We start from the raw sequence: 21,760 nt of genomic DNA, 5'->3' as shown, positions 1-21,760 counted from the left end.
TTCCATATACATACTAACTGTTCCTGCATCACCTCCATATACATAGTAACTGTTCCTGCATCACCTCCATACACTGACCCATACCTCCATATACATACTAACTGTTCCTGCATCACCTCCATATACATACTAACTGTTCCTGCATCACCTCCATACACTGACCCATACCTCTATATACATAGTAACTGTTTCCTGCATCACCTCCATACCCTGACCCATACCTCTATATACATAGTAACTGTTCCTACATCACCTCCATACCCTGACCCATATCTCTATATACATAGTAACTGTTCCTGCATCACCTCCATACCCTGACCCATACCTCTATATACATACTAACTGTTCCTGCATCACCTCCATATACTGACCCATACCTCTATATACATAGTAACTGTTCCTGCATCACCTCCATACACTGACCCATATCTCTATATACATACTAACTGTTCCTGCATCACCTCCATACCCTGACCCATATCTCTAATATACATACTAACTGTTCCTGCATCACCTCCATACACTGACCCATACCTCCATAACATACTAACTGTTCCTGCATCACCTCCATATACATAGTAACTGTTCCTGCATCACCTCCATACACTGACCCATACCTCCATATACATACTAACTGTTCCTGCATCACCTCCATATACATACTAACTGTTCCTGCATCACCTCCATACACTGACCCATACCTCTATATACATAGTAACTGTTCCTGCATCACCTCCATACCCTGACCCATACCTCTATATACATAGTAACTGTTCCTACATCACCTCCATACCCTGACCCATATCTCTATATCATAGTAACTGTTCCTGCATCACCTCCATACCCTGACCCATACCTCTATATACATACTAACTGTTCCTGCATCACCTCCATATACTGACCCATACCTCTATATACATAGTAACTGTTCCTGCATCACCTCCATACCCTGACCCATACCTCTATATACATAGTAACTGTTCCTGCATCACCTCCATACACTGACCCATACCTCTATATACATAGTAACTGTTCTTGCATCACCTCCATACCCTGACCCATACCTCTATATACATAGTAACTGTTCCTGCATCGCCTCCATACACTGACCCATACCTCCATATACATACTAACTGTTCCTGCATCACCTCCATACCCTGACCCATATCTCTATATACATATACTAACTGTTCCTGCATCACCTCCATACACTGACCCATACCTCTATATACATAGTAACTGTTCCTGCATCACCTCCATACACTGACCCATACCTCTATATACATAAGTAACTGTTCCTACATCACCTCCATACACTGACCCATACCTCTATATACATACTAACTGTTCCTGCATCACCTCCATACACTGACCCATACCTCCATATACATACTAACTGTTCCTGCATCACCTCCATACACTGACCCATACCTCCATATACATACTAACTGTTCCTGCATCACCTCCATACACTGACCCATACCTAATATATATATATATATATATATATATAATTAGTACCAGCATACTCTGTAGCTCCTTAGCTCCTCTCCTGTGGGCTGTCTCCCGCCACCCCCACATGCCATTTCTCATTGGTGGGGAGTCATAGTCTCCCACATGAACCCCTCTCACCTGCATGGCTTCCAGACTCCCATAGTGCTTCCAGACTCCCATAGCTGCTTATACAGAATCCATCAATGAGGTCTTCTTCTCGTAGGACTGCGCCCTCTACTCCTCTCTTCCGCCTCTTCTTCTTGCGCTGTGGCCGTGGCCAGACTGCCGGTTCAGGACTTGAAGATAAGGAGTTAGTTGGCGAAGGGCCTCTCTGACGGTCTCTTTGGGCTTTGGAGCGCCTGCGTGGGAGACGGGGCCCAGACAAGGCTCTGGTAGTGTGGGGCAGAGCCTCCATTTCTTTTTCTGACGTCTACCCTCCGTGATAAAGCATATCTGCTAAGTAATCACCAGACTACAATAGGCTCCTCAATGTAATGGGAGCAATGGATGGAGAGGACGGGAGTGATGTCAGAGATGACTAACTGTATGTGTCAGGAAAGAGAACATTACACCTGAGAACAAGCCTGAGAAGCAGGGGCCCTGTACACCTGAGACATGTGGATAGTGACCCTGAGATGGGTGGCGAGGACACCAGCAGTTCCCAAATGGGACAGAGTTGTTGAGAAGTCACCAAAGAAGGAAAGGTGGGGTACAAATCTGCAGGAGCCTCAGAACATATAGGAGCGGTCCCAAAGATAATAGGAACACTGCAAAACAGAAGGAGACCAAGAGAGGTTGTAAAGACAGAACACCCCAGAAATGTGCAGACAGAAGGGATTAGCTAAGGACGTCCAGTCAGGGGACCCCAGGGAGGACTGCAAGGTAATGGAGAGATCAGCAGGAGAGACACCTCAAATGGAAGGACGGAAAAGGTGATGGGAAGAGAAGGGGCAGAGACCCCGGTAATGGGAGGAGAGGAGGGGGGCAGATACCTTAGTGATGGGAGGGGGCAGATACCTCCAATGATGGGAAGAGGGGAGGGGGCAGCAGATCCCTGCAGTGATGTGAAGGGAGGAGGCAGCAGATACCTCCAGTGATGGGAGGAGAGGAGCAGATACCTCAGTGATGGGAGGAGAGGAGGGGGGCAGATACCTCCAGTGATGGGAGGAGAGGAGCAGATACCTCAGTGATGGGAGGAGAGGAGGGGGGCAGATACCTCAGTGATGGGAGGGGGCAGATACCTCCAATGATGGGAAGAGTTGAGGGGACAGCAGATACCTCCAGTGATGGGAGGAGAGGGGGGGGGGGGCAGAAGATACCTCCAGTGAAGGGAGGAGAGGGGGGGGGGGGGGCAGAAGATACCTCCAGTGATGGGAGGAGGGGAGGGGTCAGATACCTTAAGTGATGGGAGGAGGCAGAAGATACCTCAGTGATGGGAGGGGGGAAGGGGGCAGAAGATACAACCAGTGATGGGAAGAGGGGGGGGGCAGATACCTCCAGTGATGGGAGGAGAGGGGGGGGGAGCAGCAGATACCTCCAGTGATGGGAGGAGGGTAGTGGGGGGCAGATACCTCAGTGATGAGAGGGGGGGGGCAGATACCTCCAGTGATGGGAGGAGGGGAGTGGGGGGCAGATACCTCAGTGATGGGAGGAGGGGAGTGGGGGGCAGATACCTCCAGTGATGGGAGGAGGGGGCAGATACCTCAGTGATGGGAGGAGGGGAGTGGGGGGCAGATACCTCAGTGATGGGAGGAGGGGGGCAGATACCTCAGTGATGGGAGGAGGGGAGTGGGGGGCAGATACCTCAGTGATGGGAGGAGGGGGGCAGATACCTCCAGTGATGGGAGGAGGAGAGGGGAGGGGGCAGCAGATACCTCAGTGATGAGAGGGGGGGGCAGATACCTCAGTGATGGGAGGAGGGGGGCAGATACCTCAGTGATGGGAGGAGGGGAGTGGGGGGCAGATACCTCAGTGATGGGAGGAGGGGGGCAGATACCTCCAGTGATGGGAGGAGAGGGGAGGGGGCAGCAGATACCTCAGTGATGAGAGGGGGGGGGGGCAGATACCTCAGTGATGGGAGGAGGGGGGCAGATACCTCAGTGATGGGAGGAGGGGAGTGGGGGGCAGATACCTCAGTGATGGGAGGAGGGGGGCAGATACCTCCAGTGATGGGAGGAGGGGAGTGGGGGCAGATACCTCAGTGATGGGAGGGGGGGGGCAGATACCTCAGTGATGGGAGGAGGGGGGCAGATACCTCCAGTGATGGGAGGAGGAGAGGGGAGGGGGCAGCAGATACCTCCAGTGGTGGAGGAGGGGAGTGGGGGCAGATACCTCAGTGATGGGAGGAGGGGGGCAGATACCTCCAGTGATGGGAGGAGGAGAGTGGGGGGCAGATACCTCAGTGATGGGAGGGGGGGGCAGATACCTCCAGTGATGGGAGGAGAGGGGAGGGGGCAGCAGATACCTCCAGTGACGGTTGGGGGCAGCGCCTGGAGACGAGGACACCTGTAAGATCCTCTGATCCCTGAGCTGGGGGGGTCCCCTCGGGGTCTGGGTGAGGTGGGGGGCACTGGGTGTCTCTCTCCACCTCCCCTGGACCTGTCTCCGGTCTTTTCCCTTTCTCTTCAGGCCCCGCCTTCCTCTCTGCGTGCTACGTGCTCATCGCATTGACGTCACACGTAAGACAGAAAATGGTAACGCCATTTTCTTGTAGAATTATCGTCTGGAAAATGGCCACCACGTCAGAGACTGTACATCCTACCAGCAACCGCCTCCCTGAGAGACAAGGGCTTCACAAACATGGCGTCACCATGACCTCGTCACATGACCAGAGGATGTTATGGGACAAGTAGGGGAAACATGTGACGTTAGAAGGGGGGCACAGAGGGGGGGGGGCATGTAACGTGAGAGGGGGGGGGCATGTAACGTGAGAGGGGGGGGGACATGTAACGTGAGAGGGGGGGGGACATGTAACGTGAGAGGAGGGGGGACATGTAACATGAGAGGGGGGGAAATGTAACGTGATGGGGGAGCACAGAGGGGGGGGGACATGTAACATAAGAGGGGGGGGACATGTACCGTGAGAGGGGGGAAATGTAACGTGATGGGGGAGCACAGAGGGGGGGGGCATGTAACATGAGAGGGGGGGGACATGTAACGTGAGAGGGGGGGACATGTAACGTGAGAGGGGGGGACATGTAACGTGATGGGGGAGCACAGAGGGGGGGGGACATGTAACATAAGAGGGGGGGGACATGTACCGTGAGAGGGGGGGAAATGTAACGTGATGGGGGAGCACAGAGGGGGGGGGCATGTAACATGAGAGGGGGGGGACATGTAACGTGAGAGGGGGGGACATGTAACGTGATGGGGGAGCACAGAGGGGGGGGGACATGTAACATAAGAGGGGGGGGACATGTAACGTGAGGGGGGGACATGTACCGTGAGAGGGGGGGAAATGTAACGTGATGGGGGAGCACAGAGGGGGGGGGGCATGTAACATGAGAGGGGGGGACATGTAACGTGATGGGGGAGCACAGAGGGGGGGGACATGTAACATGAGAGGGGGGGACATGTAACGTGAGAGGGGGGGACATGTAACGTGATGGGGGAGCACAGAGGGGGGGGACATGTAACATGAGAGGGGGGGGGACATGTACCGTGAGAGGAGGGGGACATGTAACATGAGAGGGGGGGGACATGTAACATAAGAGGGGGGGGACATGTAACGTGAGAGGGGGGGACATGTAACATGAGAGGGGGGGAAATGTAACGTGATGGGGGAGCACAGAGGGGGGGGGGCATGTAACATGAGAGGGGGGGACATGTAACATGAGAGGGGGGGGACATGTAACGTGAGAGGGGGGAAATGTAACGTGATGGGGGAGCACAGAGGGGGGGGACATGTAACGTGAGAGGAGGGGGACATGTAACATGAGAGGGGGGGAAATGTAACGTGATGGGGGAGCACAGAGGGGGGGGGGACATGTAACATGAGAGGGGGGGGACATGTAACGTGAGAGGGGGGAAATGTAACGTGATGGGGGAGCACAGAGGGGGGGGGACATGTAACATAAGAGGAGGGGGACATGTAACGTGAGAGGAGGGGGACATGTAACGTGAGAGGGGGGAAATGTAACGTGATGGGGGAGCACAGAGGGGGGGGGACATGTAACGTGAGGGGGGGGACATGTTACATGAGAGGGGGGGGACATGTAACGTGAGAGGGGGGGGACATGTAACGTGAGAGGGGGGGGACATGTAACGTGAGAGGAGGGGGACATGTTACATGAGAGGGGGGGGACATGTTACATGAGAGGGGGGGGACATGTAACGTGAGAGGGGGGGGACATGTAACGTGAGAGGAGGGGGACATGTAACGGTGAGAGGAGGGGGACATGTTACATGAGAGGGGGGGGGACATGTAACGTGAGAGGGGGGGGACATGTAACATGAGAGGGGGGAAATGTAACGTGATGGGGGAGCACAGAGGGGAAAACATATAATGGGGGGGACCACTCGGCCCAGAGATATGTCAGTAAGCCTGTACTGGGTGCACTCTTGGAGGTGCATGGCCTTCTGAGAGTGACAGCACAGGAGCTCAGTGAGGACTTACGGTAATTCTGGGCTCAACCCTACTCTAAGTGATTCCAGCTAAGAGGCGACACTTACTACATTCACAAGACGTCTGCCTGAACTATAGTCTGCCGGTTAGGACCATTATAAAGTTTTGCCTTGTTTTAACAAGGACCATTGTGACTCACATTAATCATTCTGTGGTTATTCTGACTACTTATTCTAAATTACCCGTGATATCACTTTACCAGGACGCCAATAGGTTTACTATAGGTGGAATCACTTAATGCAAACATTTATTAATCTGCACAAAACGACTAGACATAAATTGTGCTTCTTACCGATCCGAGGAATAAAGCTCATTCTGCTGGTCAAGGTTTATGCCCCTAGCTATCCCTATGCCATGGCTGTACACATAATCACAGCATCTCGGGATTCCATGATACTATCCAACCAGGGTCACTAATTAATGCGAGAACCGTTTTGTCAGTTCTGCGTATTTTGAGCTATTAGGACCTCTCCGTACCTAAAAACATTGGTCTGTGGGAGCGCTTTAAAAGGCTCACTAATGGGTATGCCCAATTCTAAACCCGGAAAATATCTTCTATACCATTTATTTGCATTACAGGAAGCTCCCAGCCTTCCACTGGCTTCCTGTTTAGATGAAAGTTTCTAGGTCTGTAGAATTGCTGATATAACACCAGGATGGTAAAATAGAGAGGACGCCTTCCCATGCCTACAAACACTTGGATTGGATTAACAGGTACATCCCAAGGTCTGGTACGATAGCAAATCCCTGTACCCTTCTCTGCTCCACAAAGAAAGTTACAAATTACATAGCCTGTAAAAAAACCTATAGATTGTACATTGATACTGTGACTGGATGGACCTCCTATGCCACCCTGACTGTGGTTGCAGGGGACTGGCTGGGCTTGCCATGCCAGCGTCCCCCCTTTCTTTATCCCAAATTGTGCCCCTCTAACTGCAGATTAGACCAATGTAATCAATTATCCGGCTGTTCTGAGGTTGGGACCCAGCATCCAGTACCACCGCTCTGCCCGCTACCTGCAGCTCTGGTCAGTGTGATAAGCCAGGAGGGACCATCCACAGCTCCCTGATCTGAAGGCTAAAGGTCAGGGGTACCAGCCAGGTGTACACTACCAGCGAGTTACCCAGAAGGACATGGATCTAGGTGCCACAAAGGAGCATAGTGGTGGCAGCAGCAAAAGCCCCTCCTACTGCGGTTAGAAGGCGCATTTGGGATAAAGAAAAGGGGAGCCCAGCCGGTTCAAGCAGCACAACAGACAGGGGGGTCTGTGATGAAGCAGTGATGTTTTATAAGCTCCAGTGTCCCAATAAGGACAGTTACACTAGTTTGTGGTACTAGTGATTTCCAGAAGATACAGATGGTATAATACATTACATGGTGAAACAGCGCTCCTTTAATACACATTCTGACACACATATGAACAGGGTGTAACACCGCCCCCTAATCCTAGATGGCTCTGTGAAGACAGATATTACATCAGATATTTTGGATCAGGATGCAATATGTTCTCCAAACTTGGATTTAAATGCAATGCAAAGTTAACAAAATTTACACCAATCTGTTATATCCTAAAACTTGCTGGTTACATTATTCAGACAGGTTCTAAGATACAGTGCATTCAGACTAAAGCAGGTGTTTGTCACTTAACATGAAGAAGGTCTAATGAGCCTTAATAAGTATTTCCTCTTGAAGCTACACAGATTTCCTCAAACAAATGCCTACTGCATCAGAAATCACTACCTCAGAAATCAGTACATTTACAACGATATAAAATTGTCGCACTGTGCGAATTGTATAAATATATTTAAATTATAAGTTATTTATAAATGATCCAGCCACAGATACATACTTAAACCATATCCTGATTAGAGCCAGTCTGTTCTAGGCCCCACGAGAGCCCCTAACAGCTGTTCATTTCGGGGGATCTCTAGATAAACTACCCTTAGTGGACCATTTCAGAATCCCACGTGGTTTGTATGGAGCGTTTTAAAGGCAGGTTAAAACCTTCTCTACTCTGCTCAACCTTACCCCACTAGATGCAGACAAGCCTCTGGGTCAGGCCCCAATCCAAAAAAACTAGTATCAGGTACAAAATGAAAACATCTATTTAGTGTTACTGGTTTACCCTACATTCCCCCGTAGCGGCTGTCCTCGTGCGGTGAAGTAGACTACCAGAGTATGTGCGATCGGTTAGTCATACACTCTAATGACAGCAGGTTACATCGTCTGGCAGAGGGGAGTAGGTCACCACTAAAGATATAAGAATATAGTAAATGCTGCCCACGAGGATTCCATCTTTATTACAAGGTCTTGGTCAGGTAATTGAAGAATGCTCTGGTCCAACAACTAGTTAGTTGAGTATTATTAGGAATTATTTCTTAAAACCTATGGTCTAGGAAGCCCCCACATAGAGGGAGGAAGTTGCATGGGACACAGAACTTACCACCACCTTCCTTCTTCTGGTACTACATGATTGGCAGGCGACCCATGAGCTCTGCCAGCACCACACACCACTGCTGGCAAAATCTTCTTCTCCATACCTGACCATGGCCTTATCTGTGTGGAGTTTGTATGTTCTTCCTGTGGGTGCTCCGGTTTCTTCCCACACGCCAAAAGAAACACACTAGTAAATTAATTAGCTGCTATTAAATTGCCCTTAGTTTCTCCCAGTCTGTGTGTGCATTAAGGAATTAAGACTGTAAGCTCCAATGGAGCAGGAACCGATGCGAGTTCTCTGTACAGCGCTGCGGAATTAGTGGTGCTATATAAATAGCTGCGGATGATGATGACAACCAATAACGCCTCTGTGCCAGGGAAGATCAAGTACATATAAAGCGCATCCAGAGTAATGGTATTTGGTCCCTTACCACCCCATCTAATGTGTACCCTTCACCATCTCCTCCCCAGCGGTAGTGACAACATCTGGACAGCAGAATTGGATCTTTTAGCAATGACCGAGAAGTGGTAGCAGCCATGTGACTGGGATCTGGTCCATTACAGATGGTACTGGTACCATGTACAGAAAGAAAACGCGTGTGAATCCAACTATGAGAAATCAGAGATAACACAATACACCAACAATCACAAGTCTGCATATTATTTATTCTGAACAAGAATTTACAAACAAACAATCTCCGCTCTAAGGTGAAGGGTCAATGAGCTTACAGGGAAGACTGGTTTCACATACAGTATATATAATGACCAACAGAACATGGAGCCACAAATCAGAGTATGAAGGCAACATAAGGACACTTGGGTGCAGGGTCGGCACTTGCTAGTAATCCGTCATTTCCTCTTCTTGCAGTGCGGCCTCTAGCTGGCTCATTTTGTGTCGCAATAACAGTTCACAGTCAACGTTCTCCCCCACGCGACTCGTCGTACACTTACGGCTGCGACCCGCTCCTTTCCCTTTCCTTCTACGCTTGCGTGGAGCAGCACTGCCATCCTTAAATACCATAATCCGTCGCAATGGGCGTTGACTTGTAAGGATTAGCGCACCACCCTTCATTATTGGTTCTTCAAATATGGTTTCAAATTTTCTGATTGAAAAAGGATAAACAAAGGGAATGGTGAACAAAGAAAAACATAGGAGACACCAAGTATGGAGAAGACAAAAGAATAAAATGATGTACTTCTATAAAAGTTTACCGGGCTACCCCTCCTAGGGCTATCTCTGCACCTGAACCTTCCGGACACTGCACTCATCTCTACCTCTCCTAACCCACTACCATCCAGTGGTTGACTTGATTCCACCACCCCATCGCCACTCACTTTCTAACACACCTAACCCCAGAGGTTTGTATGGCTTCCCCATCCCCTCCCGGGGCTTTCCATCTACCTACTAACTCATTAAGGCTAGCCATGCACCTCTGACCCTTCCTCCCGGGTTCTCCACTCACCTAACTTCGACCCTAACCCACCACTCCATATAGGGCTAACCATGCACCTCTGACCCTTCCTCCCGCGTTCTCCACTCACCTAACCTCGACCCTAACCCACCACTCCATATAGGGCTAACCATGCACCTCTGACCCTTCCTCCCGGGTTCTCCACTCACCTAACCTCGACCCTAACCCACCACTCCATATAGGGCTAACCATGCACCTCTGACCCTTCCTCCCGGGTTCTCCACTCACCTAACCTCTACCCTAACCCACCACTCCATATAGGGCTAACCATGCACCTCTGACCCTTCCTCCCGGGTTCTCCACTCACCTAACCTCGACCCTAACCCACCACTCCATATAGGGCTAACCATGCACCTCTGACCCTTCCTCCTGGGTTCTCCACTCACCTAACCTCGACCCTAACCCACCACTCCATATAGGGCTAACCATGCACCTCTGACCCTTCCTCCCGGGTTCTCCACTCACCTAACCTCTACCCTAACCCACCACTCCATATAGGGCTAACCATGCACCTCTGACCCTTCCTCCCGGGTTCTCCACTCACCTAACCTCGACCCTAACCCACCACTCCATATAGGGCTAACCATGCACCTCTGACCCTTCCTCCTGGGTTCTCCACTCACCTAACCTCGACCCTAACCCACCACTCCATATAGGGCTAACCATGCACCTCTGACCCTTCCTCCCGGGTTCTCCACTCACCTAACCTCGACCCTAACCCACCACTCCATATAGGGCTAACCATGCACCTCTGACCCTTCCTCCTGGGTTCTCCACTCACCTAACCTCGACCCTAACCCACCACTCCATATAGGGCTAGCCATGCACCTCTGACCCTTCCTCCCGGGTTCTCCACTCACCTAACCTCTACCCTAACCCACCACTCCATATAGGGCTAACCATGCACCTCTGACCCTTCCTCCCGGGTTCTCCACTCACCTAACTTCGACCCTAACCCACCACTCCATATAGGGCTAACCATGCACCTCTGACCCTTCCTCCTGGGTTCTCCACTCACCTAACCTCGACCCTAACCCACCACTCCATATAGGGCTAGCCATGCACCTCTGACCCTTCCTCCCGGGTTCTCCACTCACCTAACCTCTACCCTAACCCACCACTCCATATAGGGCTAACCATGCACCTCTGACCCTTCCTCCCGGGTTCTCCACTCACCTAACCTCGACCCTAACCCACCACTCCATATAGGGCTAACCATGCACCTCTGACCCTTCCTCCTGGGTTCTCCACTCACCTAACCTCTACCCTAACCCACCACTCCATATAGGGCTAACCATGCACCTCTGACCCTTCCTCCCGGGTTCTCCACTCACCTAACTTCGACCCTAACCCACCACTCCATATAGGGCTAACCATGCACCTCTGACCCTTCCTCCTGGGTTCTCCACTCACCTAACCTCGACCCTAACCCACCACTCCATATAGGGCTAGCCATGCACCTCTGACCCTTCCTCCCGGGTTCTCCACTCACCTAACCTCGACCCTAACCCCCCCCCCCAATTGGCCTATCTGGTTTGCCTTATCCCCAAATTGCTTGCACTCCTTCAGCAAGCGGTTTGGCATTAAGCCAACGTTCTGACCTTTTCTCTGTAGGGGTGTGGTAGTTTTTGTTTGTGTAGATCTCTTCCAGGCTAAAGTCTTCTTTATGCAATCTGTAAACACAAAAAAAAACCAAGACTGTCTGGTAAATTCCCTAAATGCATTGCTGTATGAAAGCAAGACCGAGGAACACTACAAATACAGGATACAAGGGGGACAGGTTTTGTTATGTGCCTCCCAACATTTATGTTCACCTCTTTCATCTAAAAAATTCATTTATTTATAGGGCATTTGGCAAACTGACTATACAACTGTACTCTGCAATATAACTGGGAGCAACCATGCAGATTAACACTGAACACACCCCCCCCATACACAGACAAGGAACAGTCTATGAGAGATGCGAAAATTCTCACCGCACATGTGAGTGTTGCTGCTGGAAAGATACCCTGTCGCGTGGACGCTACCTAGAACTAGCTGTAGGGTCACTGGTACGCGACGTCTAACCGACCGGAGAGATATCACATTGATTGGTCATAAACAGGCAGCTCCGAATCTATGAGAAGCAATAGTCACTATGTTCTAATGATGTCCGATCTACAAAAGGTGTAAATTCAATTAAAATCTAGGAGTCCCACCGACGTTCTACAGAGATCACTGCCACAAAATGTGGAAAAAATGGGGCCTATATGTCGGGGTTATGGCCCCTGCCTTTGGTCTTGGTGACTACAGTGCAAGAGGAACTCATTGTGAATCAGCTGCCAATTAACGAGGTTTTCACATAATATCTGAATCTCATAATAAACATTGCAATACAATACGTTTACCACACACACACACACACACACACACACACACACACACACACACACATACACATCTCGCCGTGCACCCAAAGGTCAGGCCTGTATGGTATCTGGGTCACCGGGCGATAGCTCGTGTGTTGGTCACTATTCTGGCTGAGACTGACTAAACACTACCAGCCAATTAGTCATAATATCAGTAACTAGATGTATATCATTCATCCTTTGAGATACCTCAGCTTCAGATACGGATGGCGATACACCAGCGCCCTTACCAAACACCGTACATGGCGCGTGCTCTTACCGGACACGTTTAGGAAGGCCCAGCGGAGTCAGGTTCCCTTCTTGTCTTAGTGCTCGTTTCCGTATCTGAATGTTGGAGACTTTACTCTCTTTGGCACAATGAAAAATCTCCCGATTCTGGGTGAGAAGTAAAACTGCGATTAGTGACACCAAATACGGCCTTCTTCTCAATGCCTACAAGTACCATTCTCTTCCCTTAACGTCCAATTTCTCACCTTGACCCCAGAACCAGGAAGAGGTTCCTCTGCTACCTGGCATTCACCTCCACTGACGCCCGGTTCTCTCACTCTATCCTTGTCCAAGCAGAGGTTGGGAGGAGACTGCTCATTGTGGACCGAACTGGATGGAGGGGATCAAAACACGGGGTGGAGACAGATTGTGAGAAAGCGATGGGGTGGTGTCAGAGGGCAACAGAGAGAAAGAGAGTGCGCCACGGCCACCACCACAGAGTGCAGACACAGGGAGCAAGAAAGACACTGCACAATAACAAGGCAGGAGAAACACATAATGGAGGAAGAACTCAAAATAGACAAAACCAACAAAGAACGAGGCAACATCCTTCCACCCTCTCTCTGCCTGCAACACCCCGCCCACTTTCTGCCTAAGACAGCCCCCTCGGCTACGCCCCTCGCCGCCTCTGATGCCCCTCTCCACCCCCTTTCTGCCTATGACAGCCTTACCCCCGGCTACGACCCTCCCTGTGATGCTATTCTCTTTCAGTAAACTCCAGGAATTGCAGCTAAAGTGGGAAAGTACAATTAATGGAAGTGACGCCGTTCTGGAGAGAAGAACTAATGCCTTTACAGATTGTGTATTGAGCACACGATTTGGAGTTAGAGCGCCCCCTGTTGGTGCAATGTAAATGACAGATTTGTTACCTATGCAGATGTTGCAGTACATTTCCTTGCCATAGAACAAAGGGATGCTTCTCTTTCCTAAGGCAGTTGAAGAAGATGGGAGACTGGCTCCTGCAATCGTCCACAGAGCCCAGACTGTGCCGTCGCCTCCTGCAGGAAGACTGCTCACTGCTCTTCTCCACCTTCTCTAAGCTGTGCCTCCGCACGTGCTGTCTGAGGGGCAACAAGGGACAAGACAGGCAACGCTGAAGGGGTGGACGGGTTATCTCTAGCTGAAGGTAAGTGTCCGTTGTGGATACTGGAGGGGTTGAAGGTTTATCCTCCGCATCCCATACTCTCAGCACATCTGCTGCAGGGCGTACAGGGGATTCAGAGCCTCCGTCTGGCTTGTAGACGTCTCCGGCAAGAGGACCATCTTCCTGAGCTTGTGCTGGCCCTTCCTGTTGGACACTGTTCGTTGAGACCGGTGGGTCCCTTCCACTTTTAATAGGGGTGAGAAAGATCTCGGCAAAGCTCTCCAACTTGGAGCGGACACTGTGAAAGAGGGGACCCAAACCCCACCCATGCACTTTGGGAGGAGAGAGAGCGGGTGGCTGAGAAGAGTCTTTTCTGGGTGTATGGGTGAAAACTGAAGCATCTGCCAAAAGAAAAAAAGACTAAATAAGGGAATAGTAGAAAACACCAGATATAAATAACAGCAATAGAAATCACCTAAATCATCATATTTAAAATATTCTGTTGAATCAAAATTGAAATGCAGAGTCCGATTTCTATTGAATATGGAGTAAACAATAATGGACACCAATTACTTGTGTCTGTTTCAAGTTATTTCAGATAAAAATATGGGTGGTTCCTTTCTCCTGAAAGGGTACCAACAAATTTTCCCCCATCTGTATATACCATGTGTACTTCTGGATGATCACTAGTACCTCTAACTAGTGTGTAACGGTCCTTGTAAGGACCACTGAGTAATGAACATCGCTGCTTGAAGATTGTGCCCGACGCCTATTGCTGTATCCTGTGACCAAACAATAAGAAGTAAGCGGGTGGCAGCGTGACCAGCGGGGAGACTTCATACACACATGGTGGATGTGCCCGGCACTGTGTTCCTTTCGGGCCGATATCCGTTCTCTTATTGCAGATGTTACCGGGCTCAGCCTCACTTTGACTGCTGCCAATCTCCTCTGGTGTGCCCCCATTCCATATATTGACTACGCCACAATAAGCTTATCCTGCACAACTCCTACGTTGTTCCAGGTAGCTCGGAACTGGGGAAAAAACAACCCCCCCCCCCCCCCCCCCCCAATCGTGCCAGGTGGTAGTCACTCTTATAGGGCTTGTGTCCCACATGGAATATATAACTAGTCTCCAGAATAAAGTTGTGGCTTCCTTTCATAAAGTGTGGGGAGCTTGGTACCTCCTGCATCATGCCTATGTGACTTTTGTATGCCTATTCTTGTTTGTTTACCGTTAAACGTCAAATTTAATAAATAAAGTGACTTAAAATAAAGTAGTAAGCGGCTCTAGGCGCCGTGTGAAGGCAACTAGATGCTCCTACTACTACTGCGCAGTTGGCGAGTGTCTGGTTGCAGGTGACACCAGTAGGAGTAGCCAGTAACAGTCTGTTATGGACGGTGAGAAAGAGACCACCAAAGACTGGCTGGCACAGTTAGCCCATCACAAAAGCCTTTTATTGTGCGCTAGTTACACTAATCACTTACCCGGATCATTACATGAGATCTTGGGGTTCAGACTGCTGCACAGCCCCCAATCATCAGCCAGGGATGTTCTGCAATGAAAGAGCTGGTGAGAAACGTTTTTCCCTGCCTGTAAATGCTCACACATTAAAGTGAACCCGTCCCCTACACACAGGGGAGTCAGAGAATCCTAGTCAAGCAGTGTCTCTGTGATGTCACAGAACAGCCGCCTCCGCTGTATGTAGGAGATATAGAACCTAGTTTGTGTTCATACCGGTGTTCAGGTGGCGTCTTCAGATGGAACGGCTCCACCTGCAGAAAGAAAAAGCCGTCAGGTAATAATAGATATGATCAGCAACGTATCAGCGTATCCTACGCCGCGCAGTCCCAGAGATACCCTCTAATTAGCAGGGACTCTCCTGACCTGTCTGAGAGCCCCATAGTTACTGTATAGGTCCGTATAAAGCTGGAGTCACCATTGCAGACTCATCAAAAACTCAAAAAAGACTATGAACGAGGATTAGATGAAATAAAAGTTTCTTTTTATTTACTAGGATGCCTGTACTTAAAATGAGCAGCGACCCCCAAAATAACAAATAATCTTTTAAACCTCATTTAACATCAAAAGATACGATTAAAATTGGTGTAAAATTTATTACACCACCGGTTAAGGTATCGATTCCATCCATCTGAAGACATCAACAGGTTTTTTTATGAGCCTTCTGTGGTCAGATAGTTTATAGATAATTCATAAATTCTCACATACACAATGTATGTAACGGAATGTACTAGTGTGAGCAAAGCAAGGTTTAAGCAAACCCATAAAAACACCCACCTCCTGCGCAATGTCTGACAGCTGCACAGACAGTAGCCTCTTTGTCTCTCTCTCCAGTGGGGACGTCACCAGGTTCCTGGGCCCCCAATGCTTTGCAGGACTTGTGTGTACCAGGCATAAGTCATTCTGATGGACGGGGGGCGTCCTGAATGAATCACTGGTGGAAGGACTGTAATGAGGTGGGAAAATCTGGTGATAAATAGATTAATTTAATATGACAAAAGATATAATCAACAAAACACAAACATCAGAGCTATAATTTGTGAAACTACAACTCCCAGCATGACTTACAGTCCTATAACTACTAGAGAGCCTGAATAAAGTATCAACAATGTGACCCCTGAAGATTGAGAGCTAGTGAGGCGATCTCAGGAAGCAGTTAAAGGGACTGTGGAGGGAAACGGGTGTAAAGAGAACATGTAAGATACACATACAGGATACATAGGGGTACACAGGGCACATAGGGGTACACAGGACACATACAGGGCACATAGGGGTACACAGGACACATAGGGGTACACAGGACACATACAGGGCACATAGGGGTACACAGGGCACATACAGGATACATAGGGGTACACAGGGCACATACAGGATACATAGGGGTACACAGGGCACATAGGGGTACACAGGGCACATAGGGGTACACAGGGCACATACAGGATACATAGGGGTACACAGGGCACATACAGGACACATACAGGGTACACAGGACACATACAGGGCACATACGGGTACACAGGACACATACAGGGCACATACGGGTACACAGGACACATACAGGGCACATAGGGGTACACAGGACACATACAGGGCACATAGGGGTACACAGGACACATACAGGGCACATAGGGGTGCACGGGGGTACACAGGGCACATACGGGTACACAGGACACATACAGGGCACATAGGGGTACACAGGGCACATACAGGGCACATAGGGGTACACAGGGCACATACAGGATACATAGGGGTACACAGGACACATACAGGGTACATAGGGGTACACAGGACACATACAGGATACATAGGGGTACACAGGACACATACAGGATACATAGGGGTACACAGGACACATACAGGATACATAGGGGTACACAGGACACATACAGGATACATAGGGGTACACAGGACACATACAGGATACATAGGGGTACACAGGATACATACAGGGTACATAGGGGTACACAGGACACATACAGGGCACATAGGGGTACACAGGACACATAGGGGTACACAGGACACATAGGGGTACACAGGATACATACAGGGTACATAGGGGTACACAGGGCACATAGGGGTACACAGGGCACATACAGGATACATAGGGGTACACAGGACACATACAGGGCACATAGGGGTACACAGGATACATACAGGGTACATAGGGGTACACAGGACACATACAGGGCACATAGGGGTACACAGGATACATACAGGGTACATAGGGGTACACAGGGCACATAGGGGTACACAGGGCACATACAGGATACATAGGGGTACACAGGACACATACAGGGTACATAGGGGTACACAGGACACATACAGGATACATAGGGGTACACAGGGCACATACAGGATACATAGGGGTACACAGGACACATACAGGGCACATAGGGGTACACAGGACACATAGGGGTACACAGGGCACATATAGGGGTACACGGGGCGCCCCGCGGGTCACTGACCGGTAGACGAGCGCCCTCCGCCGGTGATGACGCGCTCTGTCCTTCTCTGACATCACACAGTGACGATAATAATCGACTCAGCACCTGGCGATGACGTCACAACGTGCTGGAGGTTCCCAGTATACACTTCCGGTCAGTGCCCCGCCTCTTCCTGTTATGACGCACTTTGTGCGACAGCGGCAAGAGGAAGACTCGCGACCAATCAGCGCAACTTCGACAATGACGTCACGGATCTTCTATCACATGACACCTTGTACCAATCAGCGCGTCTCATACGTCCACGTGTCACCGGCAGCTCAGGTGTCATCTGTTTGAGTATAGTCTGAGTGTGAGTGTGAGTGTGAGGTCGGTGAGAGTGTTAGTGTGAGGACTTTAAGGGGGCGGTGAGTGTGAGGTCGGTGAGAGTGAGGTCATTGAGAGTGAGGTCGTTGTGGGGTCGGTGAGAGTGTTAGTGTGAGGACTTTAAGGGGGCGGTGATGGGTCGGTGTGGGGTCGGAGAGTGTGAGGTCGTTGTGGGGTCGGTGAGTGTGAGGTCGTTGTGGGGTCGGTGAGTGTGAGGTCGTTGTGGGGTCGGTGAGTGTGAGGTCGTTGTGGGGTCGGTGAGAGTGTTAGTGTGAGGACTTTAAGGGGGCGGTGATGGGTCGTTGTGGGGTCGGTGAGTGTGAGGTCGTTGTGGGGTCGGTGAGTGTGAGGTCGGTGAGTGTGAGGTCGGTGAGTGTGAGGTCGGTGAGTGTGAGGTCGTTGTGGGGTCGGTGAGTGTGAGGTCGTTGTGGGGTCGGTGAGTGTGAGGTCGTTGTGGGGTCGGTGAGTGTGAGGTCGTTGTGGGGTCGGTGAGTGTGAGGTCGTTGTGGGGTCGGTGAGTGTGAGGTCGGTGAGTGTGAGGTCGTTGTGGGGTCGGTGAGTGTGAGGACTTTAAGGGGGCGGTGTGAGGTCGGTGAGTGTGAGGACTTTAAGGGGGCGGTGATGGGTCGGTGTGGGGTCGGAGAGTGTGAGGTCGGTGAGTGTGAGGTCGTTGTGGGGTCGGTGAGAGTGAGGTCGTTGTGGGGTCGGTGAGTGTGGGGTCGGTGAGTGTGAGGTCGTTGTGGGGTCGGTGTGGGGTCGGAGAGTGTGAGGTCGGTGAGTGTGAGGTCGTTGTGGGGTCGGTGAGAGTGAGGTCGTTGTGGGGTCGGTGTGGGGTCGGAGAGTGTGAGGTCGGTGAGTGTGAGGTCGTTGTGGGGTCGGTGAGTGTGGGGTCGGTGAGTGTGAGGTCGTTGTGGGGTCAGTGAGTGTGAGGTCGTTGTGGGGTCAGTGAGTGTGGGGTCGTTGTGGGGTCGGTGAGAGTGAGGTCGTTGTGGGGTCGGTGAGTGTGGGGTCGGTGAGTGTGAGGTCGTTGTGGGGTCAGTGAGTGTGAGGTCGTTGTGGGGTCAGTGAGTGTGGGGTCGGTGAGTGTGAGGTCGTTGTGGGGTGAGTGAGTGTGAGGACGCCGCAGGCTTAAGCATTTTTCTGGTTTCAGGTGGCCGTGCTGATGTCACAGCGGGGGTCTGCGTGGACATCGGAGGACTCGGCTGTTGTCTGCACGGAGCGCTATGGGTCGGGCAGCATTCAGAAGTATATGCAGCACGAGGATGGGACCATCTCATGTGAGAGACCCCATACACAGCAACACTACCGCTCTATAAGAGACTGTTTTGTGGTGAGAATTTTTGGTTGGTGTCTAGTGTAAATGTGATCATATTGCACTGATTTTCCCTGGCCCCTCCCATTGACCCGCCTGGCCCCTCCCATTGACCCGCATGGCCCCTCCCATCGACCTGCCTGTCCCTGGCCCCTCCCATCGACCTGCCTGTCCCTGGCCCCTCCCATCGACCTGCCTGTCCCTGGCCCCTCCCATCGACCTGCCTGTCCCTGGCCCCTCCCATCGACCTGCCTGTCCCTGGCCCCTCCCATCGACCTGCCTGTCCCTGGCCCCTCCCATCGACCTGCCTGTCCCTGGCCCCTCCCATGGACCCGCTTGTCCCTGGCCCCTCCCATCTTTCTCTGCCCGGACGACTCATTTTCTGGGCCTAGTCTGTAGGAGAATAGTCATTGTCTCCATGAGGCTCTTTTATTGCTTGCTTCTGGTTGTATATGTAGCTGCTGCAGCACCTCTTTGCAGGATTGCCGGGTAGATGGGCAGAGTATTGTCTCAGGCTGCTGGGCACAATATAGGACAGCCAGGGAATGGATTAAAGTGTTATCTGTATGTCTCAGGATCAGAGATATATCTTTAGCACTAGTTAAAACCAACAAAATATGGGCGTTCAAAATATGATGAAATTAGGCGGCCACTGGTAATGAAGAGTTTGCTGACCTCTGGTACCGTGCACAGAAAAAGAAAAGAACAGCGCCAAGCCTGAAGTAAATCTGAAATAGTAATGTTTACAAAAATATAAAACAATAAAAAAAAATGTAATTAAAAATGTAACGTCCACCTTCTGATCAATAACAATGTAAAACAGTAAAATTCTGGCAAATAAAGTAAAATACCCCCACACTGTAAATCAAACATAAACTTGTGCTAAACAGAGCGTGTAGCATATTTCTTGATAATGGTGGTGGGTAAAGTCACATCCTCGGTATAGACAATGAACTGGGCCCAGCTGGATACAGAGCTACAGTCACTAATGAGCTGATATAACATGTAACTTTCACAAGAACAAGGCATATACTATATATATATATATATATATATATATATATATATATATATATATATATATATATATATATATATATTACATATATACACACTTATCCGGACTCCTTGGTGCTCTTTAGACCTGGTAGATTTAATAGTAGGGAGTATGATGAAATTCCTTAGTAGATTCTCCACTCACAACAACATAGATGTATCCACAATCCTATGTAGCAGCGACTCTCATGCTTGAGTATAACGTCAGCGGACAGATTTCGCTTTATCCACAACGTAGACGTCACTGATGTAGCTCTGTCATCTGTACAAACCACTCAATCCTTGTGGCAGCTTGATTAGTAGCAACTCATAGGCTGCAAAGACAGCGATCTTGGAGTCTGCCGTCAGTAGTGATCAGCCGCTGTGAGGTCTGCTTCCTAAAGGTCCATAGAACAATGGGGTAAGTAGACATCTGTTATACTGCACCACGCCCACAGTAAGTGCATGTAATCACAATTAGGAAGATCTAATTCTATCAAATCCTTCACAGTCCAGCAACAAAATAAAACATGGATATACCAGTGTGTGACAGCGATATTTCCTGACATATTTCGTTATATAGCTTCATCAGAGGATACTGCATGGAACGACTTACAGACTTTTTATACACCTGGATTGTTTCAGTGATTAGGCCATAGTACAATATTACACCAGGCTCACCGCCCAGACGCTTGTCCAGTTGTGATCGGACTCAAATCTACCCATGTAGAGTTTAGCATTACTGGGCGCAAACCTGGTCCCCATGGCCGCCCCCGTAACTTGTGAGTAAATGTCACCATCAAGCAGGGACTGTGTGTGAGAATAAATCTCCACAATTTAGGAGTGGAATCTATAGGTTATTTGTTGAGCCATGTAGAACCATCTGAGACTCGCACAAGGCATTCATTCTTGTTTACATTTCCTTCATTCTCACACAATCACTTTTTATTTGACGGTGATATTTACTTACAAGTCATGGGGACCAGGTTCGCGCCCAGTTATGTTAATATCTACATGGGTAGATATGAGTCTGGTTACATCTGGACGGCGAACCTGGTGTACTATGGCTGTTACATAGAACAAGAGGTACCTAGTCCTCTTCTCATTAAAGCTTATGACCAAGCTAATACAATGAATAGATACTCTTTACTTATTGCCAAGAATAGAAAGGATGATATTCCAGAGACTCCAAAATACAACTTGTCATTTGTGACGAAATTCAATAGGTGTTCTTATGAAAATAAAAAGATTATTAAGAATATTTATAAATAAATATATATTTTTATTTTATTTTCACATTAA

The 21,760-nt window shown here is 49.8% G+C and overlaps 3 protein-coding genes across 5 annotated transcripts in view; 1 reads left to right on the top strand and 2 right to left on the bottom strand.

Moving 5' to 3' along the window:
* FBRS (fibrosin) overlaps positions 1–2,680 on the bottom strand; it is a 16,199-nt gene extending 13,519 nt beyond the window's left edge. Inside the window, exon 1 of the mRNA XM_075180585.1 lies at positions 1,650–2,680. Within this exon, the coding sequence (XP_075036686.1) occupies positions 1,650–1,909 (260 nt within the window). The 5' untranslated portion in view covers positions 1,910–2,680. The remainder of the gene's footprint in view (positions 1–1,649) is intronic.
* Positions 2,681–9,199: 6,519 nt separating this feature from the next.
* On the bottom strand, positions 9,200–17,932 carry PRR14 (proline rich 14). Its single transcript, XM_075178710.1, has 9 exons — positions 17,770–17,932; positions 16,082–16,250; positions 15,521–15,558; positions 15,271–15,338; positions 13,571–14,186; positions 12,908–13,031; positions 12,694–12,809; positions 11,628–11,699; positions 9,200–9,657 (listed from the first exon to the last, which is right to left on the bottom strand). The coding sequence occupies exons 1-9, from the start codon at positions 17,820–17,822 to the stop codon at positions 9,393–9,395; spliced, it is 1,521 nt and encodes a 506-aa protein (XP_075034811.1). The 5' UTR covers positions 17,823–17,932; the 3' UTR covers positions 9,200–9,392.
* A 64-nt stretch (positions 17,933–17,996) lies between these two features.
* RUSF1 (RUS family member 1) overlaps positions 17,997–21,760 on the top strand; it is a 56,379-nt gene continuing 52,615 nt past the window's right edge. Inside the window, exons 1-2 of one of the 3 annotated variants that reach the window (XM_075178711.1) lie at positions 17,997–18,097; positions 19,262–19,441. In XM_075178711.1, coding sequence (XP_075034812.1) covers positions 19,274–19,441 — 168 coding nt within the window. In that variant the 5' untranslated portion in view covers positions 17,997–18,097; positions 19,262–19,273. Of the gene's footprint in view, positions 18,104–18,234; positions 18,254–19,261; positions 19,442–21,760 lie in introns of those variants that run through there. The other 2 variants (XM_075178712.1, XM_075178713.1) reach the window with 2 other exon arrangements.

The sequence above is a fragment of the Mixophyes fleayi genome, chromosome 7 (assembly GCF_038048845.1).
Source record: "Mixophyes fleayi isolate aMixFle1 chromosome 7, aMixFle1.hap1, whole genome shotgun sequence".
NCBI lineage: Eukaryota > Metazoa > Chordata > Amphibia > Anura > Limnodynastidae > Mixophyes > Mixophyes fleayi.
The sequence above is the reverse complement of the archived record's forward strand: the minus strand, read 5'-3'. Positions and strand labels throughout refer to the sequence as shown.

Excerpts from the sequence above, each read along its gene's own strand:
- PRR14 (XM_075178710.1), bottom strand. The coding sequence starts at position 17,822 with ATGTCAGAGAAGGACAGAGCGCGTCATCACCGGCGGAGGGCGCTCGTC. Across the intron at positions 13,032-13,570 it reads GTACTGCAACATCTGCATAG|TTCGGTCCACAATGAGCAGT; the intron begins GTAACAAATCTG and ends CCCTCCATCCAG. Across the intron at positions 12,810-12,907 it reads TTCCTGGTTCTGGGGTCAAG|AATCGGGAGATTTTTCATTG; the intron begins GTGAGAAATTGG and ends CTTCTCACCCAG.